At 39.7% G+C, this 21,609-nt stretch overlaps 4 protein-coding genes across 4 annotated transcripts; 1 reads left to right on the forward strand and 3 right to left on the reverse strand.

Moving 5' to 3' along the window:
• Positions 1-1,992: 1,992 nt before the first annotated feature.
• scyl1 (SCY1-like, kinase-like 1) lies at positions 1,993-10,590 on the forward strand. Its single transcript, XM_087798457.1, has 18 exons — positions 1,993-2,141; positions 3,115-3,255; positions 3,806-3,928; positions 4,165-4,391; positions 4,466-4,556; positions 5,124-5,279; positions 5,473-5,631; positions 5,702-5,809; positions 5,924-6,037; positions 6,104-6,259; positions 6,411-6,599; positions 7,179-7,254; positions 7,332-7,517; positions 8,345-8,484; positions 8,548-8,631; positions 8,690-9,004; positions 9,756-9,834; positions 9,918-10,590. The coding sequence occupies exons 1-18, from the start codon at positions 2,034-2,036 to the stop codon at positions 10,040-10,042; spliced, it is 2,577 nt and encodes an 858-aa protein (XP_087654583.1). The 5' UTR covers positions 1,993-2,033; the 3' UTR covers positions 10,043-10,590.
• An 83-nt stretch (positions 10,591-10,673) lies between these two features.
• LOC148072229 (phospholipase A and acyltransferase 4-like) lies at positions 10,674-14,103 on the reverse strand. Its single transcript, XM_087798466.1, has 2 exons — positions 12,117-14,103; positions 10,674-12,048 (listed from the first exon to the last, which is right to left on the reverse strand). The coding sequence occupies exons 1-2, from the start codon at positions 12,402-12,404 to the stop codon at positions 11,941-11,943; spliced, it is 396 nt and encodes a 131-aa protein (XP_087654592.1). The 5' UTR covers positions 12,405-14,103; the 3' UTR covers positions 10,674-11,940.
• On the reverse strand, positions 12,254-18,558 carry LOC148072230 (phospholipase A and acyltransferase 3-like). The gene is made up of 7 exons (XM_087798653.1): positions 18,490-18,558; positions 16,217-16,239; positions 15,891-15,942; positions 15,718-15,811; positions 14,456-14,701; positions 14,125-14,218; positions 12,254-12,366 (listed from the first exon to the last, which is right to left on the reverse strand). The coding sequence occupies exons 1-6, from the start codon at positions 18,556-18,558 to the stop codon at positions 14,199-14,201; spliced, it is 504 nt and encodes a 167-aa protein (XP_087654779.1). The 3' UTR covers positions 12,254-12,366; positions 14,125-14,198.
• Positions 18,559-18,927: 369 nt separating this feature from the next.
• LOC148072231 (phospholipase A and acyltransferase 2-like) lies at positions 18,928-21,582 on the reverse strand. Its single transcript, XM_087799172.1, has 5 exons — positions 21,105-21,582; positions 20,269-20,313; positions 20,082-20,175; positions 19,313-19,611; positions 18,928-19,246 (listed from the first exon to the last, which is right to left on the reverse strand). The coding sequence occupies exons 2-5, from the start codon at positions 20,299-20,301 to the stop codon at positions 19,166-19,168; spliced, it is 507 nt and encodes a 168-aa protein (XP_087655298.1). The 5' UTR covers positions 20,302-20,313; positions 21,105-21,582; the 3' UTR covers positions 18,928-19,165.
• Between the last annotated feature and the right edge of the window lie 27 nt (positions 21,583-21,609).

The following is a 21,609-nucleotide window of genomic DNA, read 5'->3' on the forward strand; positions in this document are numbered from 1 at the left end:
AAGAGCCCTGTTGCTTTGCATCCTAAAATGTAAAAAAAAAGAGTAGAACTCCAATCTTTTGAGTACTCTGTGGTGGGTGTGCTGTGTAGATCACTCTTTGTTTCAGATCATTTTCGTCTGTCCACTTCGATCTCGCCTCTGTATGCAAAGCCATCTGTGGAAGCTGTCCGAATATGAGTGTGGTCCCTGAATGAAGTCAAACCTCCCCGTGCATTCAAGCTTAAATCAGCCCCGACGTCGTCCTTCGCAGAAGCTCTGCTGTTTTGTGCCCCTTTTCCCTTTCCGTCTCTCAGGTCAAATTTACCCCATAATTGTCTATTTGGCATCTGGGATGGCCTAAGCTGTGATGGAGCACTGCCAATCCAGTCACAAGGTCCAGAGCTGCAAGCTTGTCTCGCTAATACTGCATCACCTCAGTCTCGTGGGTGCTTGAGTTAAGTAATTCTGGATCCCTTGATTTTATTTTATTTTTTCTCCCTCTAACATATCATGTCTTATGTGTAACTCAACATGTCGCATGCACGTTAACATTTTAAAAACATGATTGCACATAACTTGGTGTTTCAGTCATTGCCAAACATTGCACTAGTCTTTGGGCGGGGTCTTTTTGGGGGGCAACATTCTTCTCTCTTTCAGATTTCTCAAAAAATACTTGCGTCAGAACAAGATGATTTAAACATCTACAGGGAATCGTGGGATGACTTGGTTGAGCCTCTAGTAGACCTTATTAGGAATTGAGCAACAACCTGGAGACAGTCTGGTAACTGAGAAGTCATCGTCTTGTCACATGAGTGTTTGGGGGGTTTAATATGATGGGGGGGAGGGGGGCGCTTAAATTGTCTTGTTTCTCTCCGTTCCAGCTGTTATCTTGGGAAACCATTCTTGACCTACATGTGCCGCCGAGTTGCAAACTTGAGGAAGCGGTGTTCAGTCGCAACCGATGTGCTGGTATTGAGTCACGGAATCCAAATCGTTCCTGCAGTACTGGGGGAAATTCCGGGGGAAATGGGGAAACGGTCTTTCTCTTCTAGTTTCAGCCCGTGAACGAGTCAAGACAGTGGCGTGAACGTGTAGCAGAAAGCAGTGAAGGGTTTTTCTTTTCATGGGGGAAGAACTTTTTAGTTTCTTTCCCCATGTTTTGCTTTTGCCCGTATACAGCAAAGAAAAGCAAAAGACTCCGGTGGTGGCACTCCTGACTCTGTCGGGATGGGGTTCAATTCCCTGCGGTGTCTTGCTTGAGCCTTTGCTGCTTTAATACAAGTCAATAAAATTCATTGAAACTCATTAAACTTAATCAAGTATATTACATTTGTATTTGAAGTGTCATGTAGTGACCTATTCCACTATAGAACTTATGGAAAATATGTTAAATGTTTTATTTTAAGAAGTCAAATGTTTTCATGTTCTCATAATTAAAATAAAAAAAGTTGAAATCTGTTTTTTGTAATTGTTTCCGATGAATTAAATGTCAAAGTGTGAATATGTTGTGGAATGATTAAAGAACAGTCAATGCTGTTTGTCTGAATAAAATACATTTTCAATTCAAAGGATTTGTGTGTCTTTTACTTTGAAATATTGGACTACACAAACAAATACGGTTCACATTAAAAGCAAATTTGCAATCAATGGGTTTGGTACATGTTTAATGGCTACATTAAATAAAGAAACTTGACTGAAAGTTTTGATTTGTTTTGGCATTGACTCAGATAAGGCACTTTTATTGTATTTGAGGGGTCACATTATAGTTGTATCTTTTATGAAGTTTAAATTGGCTAACCTTTTGCCTTAAACTAACTGATAAACCACTTATTTTTGTGAACCTTCTTAAAACGAAAGGATTTATATATGATATATGGTGTGTGTATATATATAGATACTGTATATATACTGTATAAAATACGAAGCTTTTTCAAATATACCGTTTGGCTGGAACCTGAAAGCGGAACTGTTGTTCTGGCTCGTGTTTCCGGGGACACAATTGGTCGGCTGAAAAGTTAGTCGTTCGCGTTGATGAGGTGCGGAGAAAAGAAGAGATGTGGTCCTTTTTCGCCAGGGATCCTGTCAAAGACTTTGCGTACGAAATCCTACCGGACACGCAGGAGAAGTCTGGAATATGGTCGTTGCATCGAGGGAAGAAGAAGGTAACATTGTTTACCTGAGCTAGCATTAGCTCGGCCCGCAGTTAGCCGGCTAACGATACCACCATTTTCGCCTCTACCGCTAAAATTCGATTCTTAAATGTCAGAAATATATCACCTTTATTTTCCCCACTTACTGTCACGGCTCAAAATACCTTCCGTTTTCTCTTTGTGGTGCCTGAGAGGAGATGTTTTGTGTATCCTGGTAAACAACCACGTATTTCTCGCCACGTCACCTGGCTGTAGCTTTCTTCACTGCTTTAACTGCATTTTTTATATCTTTATTATCGTTACACACCCTTACCTTCATTTTTTAAATGGATGTCACTCGTGTGTTTTCAACTCAGTGCCTGGTTTATCTGGTTTTAGGGTTATCTTTGAGACGTAATCCACTTCCTGTCAATCTGTGTCCTGTCACTGAAAATTACGTTTTTACTGAATTAAAGTATGCAAGTAGATTCTGGTAAAAAGTATTATCATGTGTCACTGGTTCTAGCCTGTACGGTTTTTATTTCTTGAAGACTATATGAGGAGAAAACTTCCTAAGGAAGGAGCCAGGGAGCTAAAATCAATTTTCAGAATAGGAAAACTTGTATTTGGTGCATGTGGAATGAAAAAAAAACATGTATATTTATACGTTTAAAAGTTACGCAGATCGCCCTCCCTCGCCTCGACAAACATGACACCATTTCTGGACTTTAATCTGTCATTTCCCTCGATATAACTTTATATTCCTACCAATCCCCATCATCATAGATAATATTACCTGAAGACAATTATTTTGTCTTTTCCTACGACACCGTTTGCAAATATGACACCGATGAGATACTTTAACTTATTTGTGCAAATACTAAAACACATTCTTGGAATAGTTTTAAAATATGATGAAAAAGAGATGATTTAAAAAAGAAATCCATGACACGACAGCTAAGGCTACAATACCATTCTGATTTTGTTGTCATTATTTCTGCTGCAGGCCAATGGCGAGCCGGTCTCTGTGTTCGTGTACGATGTGGCTCAAGGAACAGAGCAGCAGACTCAGCTAGCGAAAGCTGCTTTTAAACGAATGAAGACACTACGGCATCCAAACATCCTTGCGTACGTCGATGGATTGGAGGTTGGTTTTCACGGAATCATTTGCACAGCTAGTTCAACTCGCATTTTAAGTCAATATTGGAAGGAATCATTTGTAGGTGCACGAAATTATACATCAATATTTAAACGGTGATTTATCTCTTTTCCACATCCTGCATTCAGATCGAGGTGAGTGTGGAAATAGGCCTTCGCTGTTGATTCTGTAGTGAGATCCTTGTGTGCTTTATACTGCTTTTTTAATTATTTTTTAAAATTCTAAATGAGACAATCGTAAGATGTAGTCGATGAACCTATTTACCGATAAAACCTTTGCTCTTTGTTTTTTTTTCAACATCCATTAATATGTATAAGCAAAGCTATTGTAAGTCCAACTTTAGAACTAATGAAATGGTACAAAATAATGATGAAGTCTTATCTCATATATTGACCAGAACATCATGTATACATTTTAAGTAAAAAGTATTTTCTACTGGCTGTAAAGTGTGTTTTTTAAAAAAGCTTCTAGACTGTATAGCTGTTGCATCTATTATCATACTATAGTATACTGTTATTGAGAATTTTGTTTCGTGCAGACCGAGAAAAGCCTTTACCTGGTGACGGAGCAAGTCACACCCTTGGCAATTCATCTGAAGACTCAAGCCGAGAAGGGTGGTGCTGGTGAGCTGGAGGTCTCCTGGGGACTGCACCAGATTGTGGTGAGAAGATAAAACACTACACCCACCACTTTCCTAACGTAATCTGGACCGTCGTGAGGGTCTTGTCTTTTTGTTTTGTTTTATTGTGAGGGACAATAACGACTCACAAAACATTATTATTTATTATTAAAACAAACAAAAGGTGATGTAGCTAAAATAAAAAAAAACAACAACAGATATTGTTGTTTTAAAACAAAAATTAAAACTACAAACAAACACTTCTTTCTCATGTGCAGAAAGCTCTGAGCTTCCTGGTCAACGACTGCCACCTCCTCCACAACAACTTGGGCATCTGGGCTGTTTTCGTGGATCGTGCCGGGGAGTGGAAACTAGGGGCCCTCGACCATGTTTGCCCCGAGCAAGCTGACCCTAGCGGGGTCTTGCTTCCTACCCCTAAGGCTGTTTACCCAGACATGGAAAAATACGACCCACCAGAGACGCCAAACAGTGGGGGAGAGAAATGGTAAGAAATAAAATCACGGCATAAGTAGTCAGGGTTTTTATCTTGAGCAAGAATTCAAACCGAGTGTGTCACAGGGCTGGAGAGGTTTGGCGACTCGGCTGCCTGATCTGGGAGGTCTTCAATGGACCGCTACCTCGCGCTTCCTCCTTGCGTTCCCTGGGAAAGGTGAGTTAAAGTTTCGTAAAAATTGATCTATTATGGCTGTGTATTGGTAAAAATCTGGGGGAAACAATACGATATATTGGGATACTGTAGGAACAATGATTTATTTGTAGTATTGTTGAGTACTTGACTCGGAGAATTTACTGATGGAGTCCAAATGAGGAAACGCTGTGAATATTAATCGCATGTTAATTGTAATTTTAAAGAATCATTATTTTATTTTAAACAAATGTAACCATTTCAGAACTAAAAAAAATTATATATATTGCGATGTATCACTGTATCACTGTATCAATATTCTCTTAAACCCCTTGTCATAACTGCTGGACTCGACTGTATCCTCTCGTCCTCAATCTTTGTCGGAACCTTGGATTTCATTGTTCCTTAAACAGCAGAAGACATGCTGCCATCTAGCGGCCGGAGGTTCAATTGCAACACAAAAATAAATAAGTGCTGTGAATATTTGCATGTTAATTGAAATAAAAAATGTATATATATTTTGTACACATTTGATTACAATACTGTATTAAAAAAAACTCTTTAAAAAAAAATTACTCAACTGTTCCACAGATTCCAAAGACCCTGGTCCCTCATTACTGTGAACTAGTCGGCGCAAATCCTCGCGCTCGTCCAAACCCGGCTCGCTTCCTCCAGAGCTGCAGAGCTCCGGGAGGTTTTCTGAGTAACAGCTTCGTGGAGAGCAACCTTTTCTTGGAGCAGATCCAGGTCTGTACACCGAGAGGTACAAGTGAACCTATGAACGTGCACAGTTTGTCTACGAGTGAACTGACGTGTTGAACGAGCATGAAAAATTGCTGTATTTGCTGTGGATAATTTGGGAAAAAAACAATTTCCCGAAGGAGACATCTTGAGGGATCAATAAAGTTCTACCTTACCTTACCTTAAATCCTCTGTACAGATCAAGGAACAGGCAGAGAAGCAGCAGTTCTTCCGGGATCTGAGCGACGACCTGGACTCTTTCCCTGAAGACTTCTGCAAACACAAAGTCCTGCCTCAACTGCTCACCGCGTTTGAGTTCGGCAACGCGGGCGCTGTCGTGCTCACGCCACTCTTTAAAGTAAATATTCCTCATCTTTATTAGTCCCGTCTTTGTTGCTCAACCCTCTCTCACACTGACCTGCTGCCAGGTAGGGAAGTTCCTGTCTGCTGAAGAATACCAACAGAAGATCATCCCAGTCATCGTTAAGATGTTTTCCTCCACCGACCGAGCCATGAGGATACGACTGCTACAGCAGGTGCTGAGCCTCTTTGAAATGTTTTATAATTGGATGTTTTGGGATGAAAAAATCTACTAAATCTCCTTTTATTAAAATATTAACCATGTTTTCCGCCATCGACTGATCCTGCAGATGGAGCAGTTCATACAGTATCTGAATGAAGCTGCAGTGAATTCCCAGATCTTTCCTCACGTGGTCCACGGCTTCACCGACACCAACCCGGCCATCAGAGAACAAACGGTCAAGGTAATTCATGATGAGGATCTCGTACGTCCTCCCAACGCCGCTAACCACGTGTGTCCGCCTGTGCAGTCCATGCTGCTGTTGGCTCCCAAACTGAACGAAGGCAACTTAAACCAGGAGCTGATGCGACACTTCGCCAGGCTGCAGGCCAGAGATGAACAAGGACCGATCCGCTGCAACACGACTGTGTGCCTGGGAAAGATCGCCTCCTACCTCAACGCAGGGGTAAACCTCCTCCTCTTCCCTCTTGATTCAGACTGTTCAACAGCTGAAGGAAGAAGCTGCTCCCTAGTCTGACGGTTCTGCTCTGGAAGCTTCACAACCAAGACTTAAAAAAAAAACCTGAATCCCAAATATTGTCTTTCGCTTCTTACAGACTCGCCAGCGCGTTCTGATCTCTGCCTTCTCGCGAGCAACTAAAGATCCTTTCCCCGCATCCCGCTCTGCTGGCGTGCTCGGCTTCGCCGCGACACACAACTACTACAGCCTGACGGAGGTCGCGGCTCGTATCCTACCAACGCTCTGTTCCATCACCATGGATCCCGATAAAGGCGTCAGAGACCAGGTAAACACATCATTACCTCTTCCAAGGAGGGTTTTTTTTGTCATGGGTTCAATGTTAGCAGTATGACGTGAACATTTTTGATCATATTGAAGTCAAATTCTCTGGAAATGTTGATAGAATGAGAAGTTAAAACAGGATTTTGCATCTGGATTTAAGGAGGTTTTGAAGCAACTCACTTGTATGGCTTCTCACTGCTGCTGCTCATGTGCCACCTACGTTCAGAACTAGCAAAACAAACAACAACCATAATGTGACACTTGGTGTATATTTAACACTCAGGAATGCAGCTAATTGATTACAATTTAATTTCAGTTTATTTAAAAGGACAAAGTGCAGTTACATCAAAAAGATGGCTGCACCAGCTTTAACAAAATGCTACGTTACCATCTGTAGCCCTCAAAAAAGAGGCAGGCAGTTTACATAATACATACACATACAAATAAAGCAAATAGTTACCTTAAATCCACCTCTTGGCAGAATTTAGCAGTGTTTGTATGCTTTTCGAGTTATTTATTATTATCATTTTCTGATAAATAATGATTTATTTTGACACTGATGTTCTGATTTTCTTGACTCCAGGCTTTTAAAGCCATCCGTAGTTTTCTTTCTAAGCTGGAGACTGTGTCGGAAGATCCGAGCCAGCAAGCGGAAATCGGTATGATTCGTGCCACAACAAATGACTTTGTGAAAATATCATCATCAGCCGAGAGTTTAAAAATTCTTTCCCCACAGAGAAGGACGTAGGCTCGTCCGCTCAGCCTGCCGGTTCCACGTCCGGCTGGGCGGGCTGGGCTGTGACCGGCATGTCGTCTCTGACGTCCAAGTTGATCCGAAACGCTCCGGGGACGGAGGGCGGAGTCGCCGCTGCTGAGAATAAAGATGCCGCCAGTCCAACGACAGACGAGACTTCGGTCCCCGGTGAGATGTCGGGTGTTAAGACTGTAGTTCCACATGTGTGCTTTGAATTATTTATTTTTTTTCAGCTACTGTAGAAGACAAACTTAAAATCCTTTCATTTCTTATAAATCGACTGTGCGCTTTATAATCTGGTGAACCTTGTGTATTAGTTCTAGTTGTACTTAATGACCTCGAACCGTTTTATGTGGTACATGCCTTAAAAAAGTCATTTAAAATTAGGATTGGAAGTATTAAGTTTTGCCTATTTTCATCATAGTTATTTTCTGGTTTGTGTAAAATAACATATATTTTTTTTCTTTTTGTTTGAATTAATATGCAAATAATTACGTAGTTTCATGTTTTGTTACAATGAAACCTTCGGCCGCTAGATGGCAGCATTCTTTTTGTCCTCCGCAGCATAAGAAACAAATCCAAAGAACAACAATTTAAAAAAAAAGCAACTAATGAAAGCAGTAACGACTTCGTCAAGAGTCATGTGGTCTGTAAATTCTGCAACACCAGAGTCAAGTACTCGACAATATGCTTAAAGCGGCTGGAGTCGACTGTATCCTCTCGTCCTCAGTCGCTGCTGGATTTTTAACCCACTTTATTGAAGTAAAAATAACATGAAAGAACTTTGATCAAATGTGATTTGAAAGACGAAAACTTAATAAATTAAATTGGAATTGAAAGTACTTTTCAGTTCTTTTCGGTTTGTTTAAAAAATAATTTCCCCAAAATCCACATTTTGATAACAAAACGACATCCTGTATCCTTGAGCGTAATTTTAAGATTCTCCATTCAGAGTTTTCAGTGTGTGAAACTGAAATACTTGATCTCTGTTTCAGATTCCGAAGCCAAAACGCCACAAGTCTCCCCTGAAGCCTCCAGCTGTTCCTCCCAGTTCAAGACTCTTGAGCTGACGGACAACGATGACGAGCAGGTCGGCGAGCGCTGGGACGATGACGAGGACTGGGGGCGATTAGAGGTCAGTAACTCGACTACCGGATCGTCGGAGCTCCACTGTAGCCGTCACTGTTCCAACATGCAGGAACCGGAGAAGGCTCGGGAGACGGACGACTGGAACACGGACTGGTCGGGAATGTCCTTGTCCAAGAAGAAGACCAGCGAGAAGGTAAGTCAGGGTCAATGTGACGTTCAAAGCCTCAATAACGTCCTCGTTCACCGCGAAGCCGAGTCGCACGGCCTCGTCGATGGCGGTGAAAAAGCAGAGCTCGGACTGGAGCAGCTCGGGTTGGGACGCCGACGACAGCTGGTCCAACGAGAAGGAGGGTGTGGGTCAGGCGAGTTCTGCGGGCGAGGAAGGATGGGGCAACGACTGGGCGGAGGAGGAGGCCGACGCGGACCCGTCTGGTAAGACTCCGCCGGAGGGGGTCCGACTGGCCAGCGAGTACAACTGGGACAGCAGCGCCGCGACCAAAGGGGCGGGTCAGAACGACCTGTTTGCCAGCGTGTCCCAGAGAAGCACGGCGGGCTCGGGTCCCACGGTGAGATGCTTGGACTGGTTTGTAAAATGTTTATTTATTTACATCTCAGGATTTAACACTATTTACTGAAATAAAAAATAAAATAATTAGGACAATTCCTTCATGTTATTATGTATATTTATTTCCAAACATTTTATTTTCAATTGCTTTGATGTACGGGGTTAAAAAATACAGTCGTTAAACAAAATACCTCAAAAAGTTTTAATAACAAATGAACTACTAATATGATAACTAAGAGAGAAATAACTTATTTACCTCTGTTTAAAAGGGCAACTTTGGTTTCACAAGTCGATGCATGTGGCCCTCAGGTCGGCACTTCAGCCCAAGTCCGACATTGTGTATTTGTCTTTCAAATAATGACAGCAGAGTGAAACATCCCATATTAACCAAGACGTGGTGTGTTGTCGTTTAAAAAAAAAAAGTCCAGGCCGAAGTAGAAATGTTGCTCAACAGTCTATAAGAAGCTTCCTTTAACAAATGGGGGTCAAACTCTGTCACACAAGGGGCCAAAATCCTTTAACTGACGAGGTCATATATATATATAATGTCTCTCACTCTATATATATCTGCTATTTAAAGCTTGTGTTGGTCACATAACACGACTTTGCAGTTTGACTCTTATAAACCTGTAGTTAGTTTTGAGCGTAGTACCTCAAACTTTCCACTAGAGGGTAGCAGCTATTTCTTTCCCTCGGTATTTCACACATTTGTGCGTTGGTTTGACTTGAGATGATGTTTTTGTGGCGGTCAGGCTGCAGACGGCTGGAGTGCAGAGGCCACGGGAGACTGGGGCACCGAGGAGAGCTGGGAGTCTGTCGAAGGAAGTCAGGGTGAGCCGCGTTATGATTATTAATAAAAACGAAAGAAAAAAAAAAGCTTGGTCTAAAGTCTCGGCCTTTAATCTTCGGAACAGGTTTGAGCAAAGCGGAACTGTCGAAGAAAAAACGAGAGGAGCGAAGGAAGGAGCTGGAAGCCAAGCGCGCCGAACGTAAGGCCGCCAAGGGTCCTCTCAAACTGGGGGCCCGCAAGCTGGACTGAGGTGGAGCAGCGAGAAGAACCGCATCATTCCGAGGAGAGCGAAGGACCGGAGCAGCGACGGATCTCCAACAGAAAAAAAAAAACGACTTTGCTCTTTGACATTTGACCTCTTGGAGGTGAAGAAAAGGTTGGAAACACAGACAAAAAAAAGGTATTTATAATTGTGACTGAAGACAGTTGTCCTTGTAAAAGTGTACATAGATGATGCGTCGGGTCGTGGCAGACTTTTTATTGTAAAGATATACACAACATAATATAATCCTGGATGTTTGTCGCTCGAACAAATGCTGCGAAGAACCATCGACGTCACAGCATGAACTCGTGAGTACAACCATCTTTGACCAACGTTTACATGGAGCGAGTGAACGAGCCGGAGGATGAAACGGACGAGGTGTGAGGCGGGGTTTTGTTTTTTTTTAATCGTGCCTTTATTTTTCCACATCTGGATCTTTGAACTTTTACGCCAAGATTGCCCTCGTTTGGTCAACTTTTAACAGTACCTTGTAGCATGTAAACATTTCGGAAATAAAATGAATGGAGGGAATGTTCTTTGGCGTTTTTCTCGTGTTTTGGAATCAAAGTAAATTAACAATAATGTACGTTTTTAATCACATTACAATCGCATTAAGGCTTTAAGCTTTATTCAATCAAATAAATGAGAACTGAGAAAGTCGTCATCGTCAAAATCTATTATAATACGGCATTTAAAGGTATAAATAATGTTACATTTCTTTTTTTTTAAAACATCTTTTTATTGATTTTCAGATATTAAGACATACATTTTGACACACACACACAAAATAAATAAAATAAAAGGTAGAATATCAAAACAAAGAAAGATCCCACTCACCTCTTCACAATCAGGGCTTGACAAAGACAGATAAATTAAATATAACGATAGTGAAAACATTCTTATATATATACATACACATAAAACGAATCAACTATAAACGTACAATGATGGATAATAGTATAGAATAGAATAGAAAAGCTTTATTCATCCCCAGAGGGGAAACACACTTCCACAACAGCGCAGTTGAAAAAAAAAAAAGTGCAAGGAAAAAAGAAATAATAAAAGAGATAATAAAAAATAAAATAAAAACGATCTTAAGAATAAAAGTGGTCTCGTTTTGTGCACAACGGCAACAAGATCCGACCATTCTAAAGAAAAAATTAAAAAGACGCCAGAAAAATGGAAAAAGTGTGATAAAAAGTAGGTAGAAAGAGGGAGCTGTTGTAACCAGCAGCTGCGTGAGCGGCGCCAATATATTATATACATTGATACAAACAGACAAAAACAAAAGAAAAAACAATACTCCTTGCATATGACGGTAAAATCAAAAGTAGAACCCAAACTGTTAAAGTATTATGTAAGGTTCAGTTCTTTAACTTGCTGCATGAAAGGGGACCAGGTTTCATGAAACTTCTCCAAACAATTAGACCGACTGTATTTTAATTTCTCTAACTGCAACATAGAGAAGTTCTTGAACCCAACTCTTAAATGATGGTGGCTTGTCTGACTTCCACTGCAGAAGAACAAGTCTGCGTGCCATCAGTGAGGAAAATGCAATTGCGGTTGCATGTGCTGTTGATACAGAGAGGTCAGGTGGAGGTACTCCAAACATACACATGTGTGGAGAAGGTGTTATTGCTTTTTTACACATGAAATGCATTCAAATATTCTACTCCAGAAACTTTCAAGTGATGGACATATGTTACATTTCTAAGCTTTCTTAACACTTTGGTCAACATGTGTACATCTGCGGTCAGGACGTGGAAATGTATTCGCTTCACTATTTTATGTTTAAATCATGTTCGGTGGTGCGTTCAGGTACAGTTCGTCTTTTTAACTATAGTAACGTCATGATTCTAAGGCGTCTTGTTTCAGGCGCTCATTCTCAAAGGAAGCCTAAACTCTTCATTATTGAATCTCTTATAAACCCGAACAACAAACCAACCCCAAATGCTACCGTGGAAATCTTCATGAACCATTTCGCAAACACTACCTGCAGACAAAAAAAGAGAAAATAAATCCAGATCGTTAAAGGGGCGAGAAGTGACCGCAAGTTTTTACCTGTTTTGATTCTTTCCTGCCGTAGCGCAGGTTGTTGGAAAAGTGCTCACAGTTGTCTCGGGCGAGATTGTACTCCAGCGTCTGGCCCACGAGCCCACAGGCCTCCGTCACGATGACGTGAGCGGGTCGAGGCGAACCGTCGTGGTCCAGGTAGTTGTTGATCCTCCACCGGTGCGTTCCTCTGACGACCTCCAGCTTCTCGAACTTCACCACGGCTCGGTCGCAGGTCACCGACCTCAGACTGTCTCCGCTGGAGGAGAAGACAAAAAGACTCTTACACCGCTTCATCTGGGGGTCAAAGGTTGCGAGGCGTCGGTTTCAGTGGGAAGGTTCGGACTTCATTGCCTGGTTCTTCCTGGTGACCTTGAGGCATTGAGACATGGTTAGCAGGGGGGCGTCCAGGAGACACCGGGGGGCCTCATGTACTGAGGAGTGGTTTTAAGCACTTAAAACGTGCTTAGCAACCCTTTCTGCGTCAAAGTCCATATGTATCAGCGCTGAAAATCGTTCATAATTCCCGTCTGTAGGTGGCGTACGCTAGTCACGTTGAGATGTTCACCTCAGAACAATATTGTTCATATCAATATTGATCATAAATTAACACCCAGTAGTTTAACTTATTCAACTTATTAATATGTTCTTATTCACCAAATTGATGATTTATTAAGACGACATCGATCATTTTATAATGAATGTTATAATCTGCTGTTCTTAATATAACCAAGAAAGTGATTCGGTTCTGATGCTCCAAGTCAACCAAAGTCCTGAAGATTTTCGTGAAACGACGTTTGATCAAAGTGAAGCTGCAGAATGAAAGCAGCTGAAGTCACGTGATCGTGTGCGCGTGCGCGCGTTCCCGTGTGTTGCAGTCGCGATCATCTTCATCATCATCAATACTCTTTAAGTTACTGATTTACACTTTTATTCTTGTTAAACTCATTTTGAGACGTTTCAAATAAGCCCCTGATCGTCTGTAAATAAAGTATTTGCGTTAATAACTGCGGTTGTAAAATGTAAACATTTCCACCGGAGCTCGTCTCTAAGTATGTGATCCATGTCAGACGTGTTTAAACGAACGAATATCAACTGTTAATCCAGTTTATAATTATCTTTTCATTTGTTTATTCTGATCGCGACAGTCTCTACTTCATTTAAATATTATTTACATATGTAAATGAGGGCGTGGAAAGGGACGAACAAGTCTGCGATTAATTCTACGTTTATTGGGATGCACGGAGGAAAAGTGCCTAAATTCGCGCACAGATTTTTGTGCTGCATCATCTTCTGGATTTCAGCTTCCGGACATATTTAGTAGAAGATCTACGAACTTCTCAGTACACGAGGCCCCAGGCGTACAGAACCACCTTAAATCTCTCCTCTAAATGCAGGAGGTTCTAGTCCGAACCTCTCCCCCAAAAACCTCTCTAAAGGAGAGATGAGCGTTCATTACGTTACGCTTGTACCGACCGCCTTGTTCTTTCGGGTCGTGGTCGTGGGTGAGAGTAGGGGCCGAAGATGGGGGCCGGGTCACAGAAAAGTCGGGTATCATCAGGGCGGTGTCCTGATGCCGCCCCCCCAAAAAAAAATCTGGTTCCGACCCAAGGATACAAAAACTCCTCCTCCTTGTGGCAGGATCTCCATCCCAAACCCGTGAAGGCTCCCCCACCATCTTATTCTGATCCCACCGCTCAGTCGCTAACCCATAGAGGGTTGAAGGTCACGGTCCAATACAGCCAACAGGACCACATCATCCACGGAAAGGCACCGACCCAATTCTAAGCCCCCCAAACTGGAGCCCTTCAACGCCCGGGCTACATCTAGAAATGATATGCATAGAATTTATGAACAGAATCCGTGACAAGAATCTCAACGTCCGTGTGATGTTGCAGAGGCGTGTCGGCCAAGACCGCCTCACAACGTCTAAGACCACTGAGGAGCTTCTTGACCACGTTTGCAACCTTTTACCCTAGAGATAAAGGAGCCTGAAAACCTTAAAAAAAACACTCACATGGTGGAGCAAGATGGACAACGAAGCCGTCACCGACGTACACGCCCCAGTGTTGGTAACCGGTTCTATAAATTTCAACGAGGTCTCCTGGTCTCTACGAAAAAAGGAAATGGTTTTAGAAACAAACGACTAGTCCGAGGTTTTCATCATCTATTATCCTTAGAAAATACTCATGGATATGTTTATACTTCTATGTTTTGTTTGCTACTTTGGTCAACATGTGTACGTAGAGAAGTCATAAATCACGATCCATCCCGATCGCCGCCATCGTTGCCGAGACAAAAAGTGATGGAATAAATCCATGGTGTTGAGACACGACCACGTGTCTCACCTGTCGGGATAATTTCGTTGGCGAAGTTCTCGCAGTTGTCCGTACAAAGATTGTACTTCACAGTCCGGCCCACGAGCTCGCAGGCCTTCTCCACGATGATGTCGGCGGGTCGAGGTGAAAGGTCGTAATCGTGGTAGTTCTCGATTCTCTGCTTATCCTTTCCCTTGACGACCTCCAGCTTCTCTCTCTTCACCACGGCTTTTTCGCAGGACTTGAGAGGCTCGTACCCCTGGAGGACCGGCACGGCTGGAGGAGAAACGAGAGACTCATTATCTAAATATTGAGAGTCAAATACGAACGGTGACATTATCGACATATAAAGTTACAAGTTAAACGTCTGCGTCTTTATCTTCATTCGGTTCAACACGCCAAAAAAAACGCTTTTTCACCAACCAGTAAAATCTTTTTCAGCATTTAGGAAGTAGCATCAACACCTTGTGTGACGTTTAAAGAAAAAGATCTTTCTAGACCAGGGTCACAAAGCGCTTAAACAATCAAAAACAATACACAGTTAAAATATATATTTTAAAAGATCAAGACATATAAGACAAACACAGGAGTCCCAGAAAAATCAAGGAAAAGCACAAAGAAAAGTGTCTTAAGATGTTTCTTGAAGGAGTCAGTAGATCATCAAACACAGAGATCGTTCCAAAGCTTAGGAGCAACAGTCTGGAAGGATTTCTCTCCTCTGGTCCTGAACCGTGTTCAGGAACCATCAGTAGATTCTGATCCACAGACCTCAGAGCCCGAGCTGGGGTGTAAGGCTGGATCAGATCACTGATGGAAGGTCTGATCATGAATAGATCTGAAAGTAAGAACCGGAATTTTAAAGTTGATCCTGAAAGAAACTGGCAGCCAGTGAAGAGTTTTAAGGATCGGAGAAATGTGAGTTCTTCTACTAGAGCGGCTCAGAATTCTTGCTGCAGAGTTTTGTATCAACTGCAGACGAGACAGATCCTTCTTGTTTAGACACCAAAATAAACTGTTACAATAGTCTGAACAAAAAGACACGGCATGGATTACAACCGTGGGCCTCATGAAATCTACTCAAGTGCATATTTACATTTATTACTATCTAATTTATGAGTAACAATATAATGATGACAATAATAATGGTAGTAGGAATAACAAAAATAAAATATTAATATATTATTAAATGAAGGCGCATCACTGTAAAGGTGTAGCATTAACAAGGACATTGTTGTTATGATCACGTGTATGAAGGTGTAAATGTGACCTTTTGAACTGAAAAAAACACTCACCTGGTGGAGCAAGATGGACGACAAAGCCGTCGCCGACGTACACGCACCAGTGTTGGTTATTGGTTCTTAATATTTCAATGACGTCTCCTGGTTCCTGAGAAAGAGAAAATGAGTTTAGGTCGATTCCAGCCGACCGAGACCGATGTGAAGATCCAACACGATGTCGCTCCTACAGGTTCTGGAGACACGTCGGTTCCTTGACTCACAACCGTCGATGATGAGATCCTGTTTGAAAAAGTCAAAAGTTAAAATACGTTTGGTGAGAAGCAAACGTCTCAGTGACACCAAACGTCTTAACACTTGAGTTATATCTCACTATAATCATCGTCCACAAACGTAATTCTATCTTCAACCCAATAGTCGACCCAAACCGCAGCTACCGTGCTAACGGCTAATGAAAATAACCCAGCAGTTTCAAGCGTGTATTTATTTTTCTTTTGGCTTTTTTAAGCTTTTTTCAGTTTTTTTTCGTTGTCAATCACGACGAGAGGACACTTACCTCTGCTTGGATGCGATTTGCAACTGAAAGTGAAACAAGTTGCTTTAATAAAACACTGGAATAGTTTAACTTTGAGTCTTACAGCTACGGAAATGCCTCTTGGAGAACCTCGCCTACAGTTTACATGATGAACATTCCCTGGAAATGACTTTATTTTTATCAACGGCTCACATCAACAGTCTGTCTCTTCCCTCCAAACACTCTTGTCTCCTTTCTTCCCGCTATGAAGTACTTCAACACATTTATTTAAACAAAGTTACAAACTATGGAAGCACATTTGATGAACTTAGTTTGTAAATTTGTTTCTGTATTTTGTTAATTTCTTTAAATATTTTGTACATTTTTTTCTATAGTTTGTAAATTTGTTTCAAAAGTTTGTAAATATTTCAGTAGTTTGTCAATTAGTTTCAGTAGTTTGTAAATATTTTAATAGTTTGTAAATTTGTTTCAATAGTTTGTAAATATTTCAATAGTTTGTAAATTTGTTTTAATAGTTTGTTAATTTATTTCAATAGTTTTTACATTTGTTTCTACAGTATAGTTTGTTCATTTGTCTCAATAGTTTGTAAATATTTCAGTAGTTTGTAAATGTGTTTCAATAGTGGGTACATTTGTTTCAATAATTTGTAAATGTGTTTCATTTTTTTTTTTTTTTTAATATTTCAGTAGTTTTTAAATATTTCAATAGTTTTTTTAATTTGTTTCAAAAGTTTGTAAATATTTCAGTAGTTCGTAAATGTGTTTCAATAGTGGGTGAATTTGTTTTCAACAGTTTGTAAATATGTCAATTAGTTTCAGTAGTTTGTAAATATTTTAATAGTTTGTAAATTTGTTTCTACAGTTTGATAATTTCTTTCAATAGTTTGTACATTTGTTTCTATATTTTTTACATTTGTTTCAATAGTTTTTAAATATTTTAGTAGTTTTTAAATGTGTTTCAATAGTGGGTGAATTTGTTTCAACAGTTTGTAAATATTTCAATAGTTTGTCAATTAGTTTCAGTAGTTTGTAAATATTTCAATAGTTTGTCAATTAGTTTCAGTAGTTTGTAAATATTTTAATAGTTTGTAAATATTTTAGTAGTTTTTAAATGTGTTTCAATAGTTGGTGAATTTGTTTCAACAGTTTGTAAATATTTCAATAGTTTGTCAATTAGTTTCAGTAGTTTGTAAATATTTTAATAGTTTGTAAATATTTTAGTAGTTTTTAAATGTGTTTCAATAGTTGGTGAATTTGTTTCAACAGTTTGTAAATATGTCAATAGTTTGTCAATTAGTTTCAGTAGTTTGTAAATATTTTAATAGTTTGTAAATTTGTTTCAATAGTTTGTAAATTTGTTTTAATAGTTTGTTAATTTCTTTCAGTAGTTTGTACATTTGTTTCTATAGTTTGTTCATTTGTTTCAATAGTTTGTAAATATATCAGTAGTTTGTAAATGTGTTTCAATAGTTGGTAAATTTGTTTCAATCATTTGTAAATGTGTTTCATGATTTATTTTAATATTTAAATAGTTTCTTAATATTTAAAAAGTTTTTAATATTTCAGTAGTTTGTATAATGTGTTTCAATAGTGGGCCAATTTGTTTCAAAAGTTTGTATATATTTAAATTGTTTGTAAATTAGTTTCAGTAGTTTGTAAATATTTAAATTGTTTGTAAATTAGTTTCAGTAGTTTGTAAATATTTCAGTAGTTTGTAAATGTGTCTTAATAGTTTGTAAATTCGTTCCAATAATTTGTAAATATATAAGTAGCATAAATGTGTTTCAATAGTTGGTAAATATGTTTCTATAGTTTGTAAATTTGTTTCAATAATTTCAAAATTTGTTTCTATAGTTTTTTAATTTGTTTCAATAGTTTGAAAATGTGTTTCAATAGTTGGTAAATTAGTTTCAATAGTTTGAAAATGTGTTCCAATAGTTGGTAAATGTTTCAATCGTTTTTAAATATTTCAATAGTTTGTAAATGTGTTTCAATGGTTGGTAAATTTGTTTCAATAATTTGCAATCCTGTGCGGAGGCTCGCAGGAGTCAGGGACTGGCTGGCAGGATCAATCTCCACCTGGTCCTGGTCGATGAAGTAACCTGGATAGGAAACATTGGCCTTGTGCAACTGTCACTTCTCCACCTTGAGAAACAGGGATTTCTCTAGCAGGCGTCGCAGAACAGTCTGGACTTGGTGTATGTGTTCCTGCTTGGATCGGAGACAAATACATGTTTAGCATGTCCCCAAGAACGTCATTGGACTTGGAAATTGGTGAAGCCGAAGGGCTCTACCAGATCCTCATACTGTCCTGAGAGGGTGTTGAAGACCCCCCTCTCGAATCCATACAAGATGATAGGCATCGCAGAGGTCTAACCCGGTGCAGTGGGTCGCTCCGATTCGTCGACAAAGAAGAACCCTGAACCAGCAGAGAAATGAATGATCCCGGCATCCAGGGTGTCGCTGATGTTGATGATGAAAACTCTTTAATGAAAAAACTTTTAAAAAGCACTGACGTCAGCTAAGAATGAAACATTGATTAGTCTCTCGTTTCTCCTCCATGTACTGGCTCCTAAAGCAGCCAAACCTCTCGGATGAGAAGTGAAACGTCTCCTAGAACACAGTCCAGTTGACTCGCTTTTGAACTACTGGAATTGATGTTACTTCTTATACGCTTTTTTTCTCAAATGGCCATGAGGCTGACAGAAAAAAGACTACAGTTTTTTGTGTTTTGAGTATTTTATTTGTTTTTTTTAAATGCCAAAAAATGGGAACAGAAACTGCACCGAGAAATTCTTGATCATCAGAAAATGATTTGGTTGGATAAACAGTCATGATTTTGAACCCTGTCGTCTTTTACGCCTATATCTAAAATGTATAAAATCACATTTCTATGTTTGATTGACATGTTTACACCAAACAATGAAAGGCCATCAGTGGTTTAGAAAGTGTCACTGAAATGTATTCGCTTCACTTGGTTTCGTCTTCAGTTAATTTGTATCCCAAAACTAACATTGCCCACTCAATGACAGAGCGTATGGCGGCATCTACCTGCAGACGAAAAGAAATCAAATAAATCAAGATAGAAGAATGACGAGACGTGACCACATGTCTTACCTGTCCTGATATTTTCAAGCCATAGCGTAGGAAGTTGGAAAAGTGCTCACAGTTTTGTAAAGCAATTCCATAGGGCACCGTCCGGCCCACAAACTCAAGGGCCTCCTTCACGATGACCTGAGCAGGTCGAGGCGGATAATTCTCATCCAAGTGGTTGCCAATGTTCCACTTGTCCTTTCCTGCGACAACATCCAGCTTCTCTTTCTTCACCACAGCTCCACATTTACCGATCACTGACGTCACACTGGAGATACCAATCGAGGACATCCCACGGGCACTGCCTGCACTTGAAATCCCATCTGGAGGAAAATAAGACACTTATTTATAGTATATAAGTGTATAAACATTGATTCTACTTCATGCATGCTTCCGCCCTCTACAGGCTATCGCGCACACTTGTAGAAATGTTACCACTACGACAAAAGAAACAAGAGTCCCACGAGTGTTTAAACTTCACTTTTTGCCCATTGATTGGTGATTCCAGTCCGCATTTGGGTCCGCCTCATTCCCAGACCTTATAACCTGCTGGTTGTTAACTGTCTCTTCTTTTTTTACGTTAAAAAGGAAAGATTAAACAATTTTCTTCTACTAATAAAAGTATTAATAAAAGTTACAAAAGTATTTTATTTACATTTGTATACATATAATGAAAGCTTTTTTTCTAATGGAGGTGCATAACTGTACATATGTAGCATAGCTAAGTACATTGTTGTCATGATCACATATGATTATGAACGTGTGAATGTTCTTTTAACTGAAAAACACTTACCTGGTGAAGTAATATGAACAATAAAGCCATCTCCAATGTACACGCCCCAGTGATTATAACCAGATCTATGAATTTCAACGAGGTCTCCTGGTTTCTAAGAAAAAGAAACCAAAACAGTTCATCAACAAATAAACATGAAGTATTTTATCCAAAGAAAGACTGACGTCAAAATACATGTCAGACTCACCAAGTCTACAGAACTGGATGTTTGACTCTCCATGTTTGATGCTTCCTGTTTGAATGAATCCATTCAAATAAATTCAACTCATAAAACTTAAATATATTTGTACATTAGAACATTTTAAACACACGTTTGTTTATTTATCTTTGCTTTGATATGACATCACATTCTAAGATACAAACGATCGAGATAAAAAACAACTTGTTTATTTCTTTTCATCGATTTTTTTAACGATAACATATCTGAACATATTCATACTTTAAAAAACATATTTTTTGTTTTATTGTGTTTGTGATCTATTTTCTCAATTAGTTAGTTTTATTTTTGGAAAAATGATATGTGGTTCGTTCAAACACATGAACATGTGGTTTTTATTCAACTAAGAAGTACTTCGTATTTATTCTTTTTTAGTTTAAAAATAACCATCAACAGTGATGAGTCTGTATGTTTGTAGAATTCTTCACACTGATAAACTACATTAGCATTGATTCCCGTTCTGCTAATAATATTGGTTTGCGTCATCATTTCATGTCTCTCTGGGGTGTGTGGGGTCACTTTGAGAAAACCCCATCAGTGACCTCACGTTTATGTCACTCAGCCAATCACACATCACAGAAAAAAGTGAGAGAGAACTGCCATCTTTAGGTATGATTGTCTTTGTGTGTGATAATGATTAGTTGGTAGTAATTATAGCTTATGTCCTGGTGACACCATATTAAGTAGTGAAGACATATTCTAAAGTTAAAAAAACAAAAAAAACATTTTGGGTTTCAAGAAATGATGTCAAATGATACTAAAATGATACAAAAACATTTGTAATTCTAAAGAGAGACGACACTCACCTCCGCTCAGTCCTGAGACGCAACAGCAAGTGAAACTTGACAGTTTTATTTATAGGAGCAGGCAGAGGGATCGTCAGAAGCAGTCCAGGAAACCACAAACAGGAACGAGATCCAAAAAACAGGTCAGATGCACAGGCAGGCAGAAAGGCGAGAAAACGTACCAGAGCCAAAAAAACGGAAAGTCAAAACAATCTCGAATCAGGAGTCTTTAACGTGAAACACACTGATAGGTTATGATTATGAACGTGTGACCTTTCTGTGTGATCTATGAATTTCAATGAGGTCTCCTGGTTTCTAAGAAAACGAAACCGAAACAGTTCAGCAACACAGAAACATTCCAATGTGTTGATGTCAGACTCACCAAGGCAAATATAGATAAAATATACAATGTATTAACCAATAAAGAATAAACAGAACGATCCACAGAGTATAATCTAACCTGGTAAGAAATCTAACCTGAATTTAACCCTGAGTGCATAGAAAGTACCAGGCCATGATGTAAGTG

The sequence above is a fragment of the Callionymus lyra genome, chromosome 9, assembly GCF_982586985.1.
Source record: "Callionymus lyra chromosome 9, fCalLyr1.hap1.1, whole genome shotgun sequence".
In the NCBI taxonomy this organism is placed as follows: domain Eukaryota; kingdom Metazoa; phylum Chordata; class Actinopteri; order Syngnathiformes; family Callionymidae; genus Callionymus; species Callionymus lyra.

Bases quoted from the DNA above. Each gene is read 5' to 3' on its own strand.
- LOC148072231 (XM_087799172.1), bottom strand. From the start codon at position 20,301: ATGGAGAGTCAAACATCCAGTTCTGTAGACTTG. The intron at 20,176-20,268 runs GTGAGTCTGACA...TCTTTTTCTTAG, and splicing joins CATCCAGTTCTGTAGACTTG to AAACCAGGAGACCTCGTTGA. The intron at 19,247-19,312 runs GTAAGACATGTG...TTTCGTCTGCAG, and splicing joins GCTTGAAAATATCAGGACAG to GTAGATGCCGCCATACGCTC.
- LOC148072230 (XM_087798653.1), bottom strand. From the start codon at position 18,558: ATGCCTATCATCTTGTATGGATTCGAGAGGGGGGTCTTCAACACCCTC. The intron at 15,812-15,890 runs GTAGGAGCGACA...TCTCTTTCTCAG, and splicing joins CCGACGTGTCTCCAGAACCT to GAACCAGGAGACGTCATTGA. The intron at 14,219-14,455 runs GTGAGACACGTG...CTTTTTTCGTAG, and splicing joins CAACGAAATTATCCCGACAG to AGACCAGGAGACCTCGTTGA.
- scyl1 (XM_087798457.1), top strand. From the start codon at position 2,034: ATGTGGTCCTTTTTCGCCAGGGATCCTGTCAAAGACTTTGCGTACGAA. The intron at 4,392-4,465 runs GTAAGAAATAAA...AGTGTGTCACAG, and splicing joins AACAGTGGGGGAGAGAAATG to GGCTGGAGAGGTTTGGCGAC. The intron at 4,557-5,123 runs GTGAGTTAAAGT...ACTGTTCCACAG, and splicing joins CCTTGCGTTCCCTGGGAAAG to ATTCCAAAGACCCTGGTCCC.
- LOC148072229 (XM_087798466.1), bottom strand. From the start codon at position 12,404: ATGAAGCGGTGTAAGAGTCTTTTTGTCTTCTCCTCCAGCGGAGACAGT. The intron at 12,049-12,116 runs GTAAAAACTTGC...TTTTGTCTGCAG, and splicing joins GCAGGAAAGAATCAAAACAG to GTAGTGTTTGCGAAATGGTT.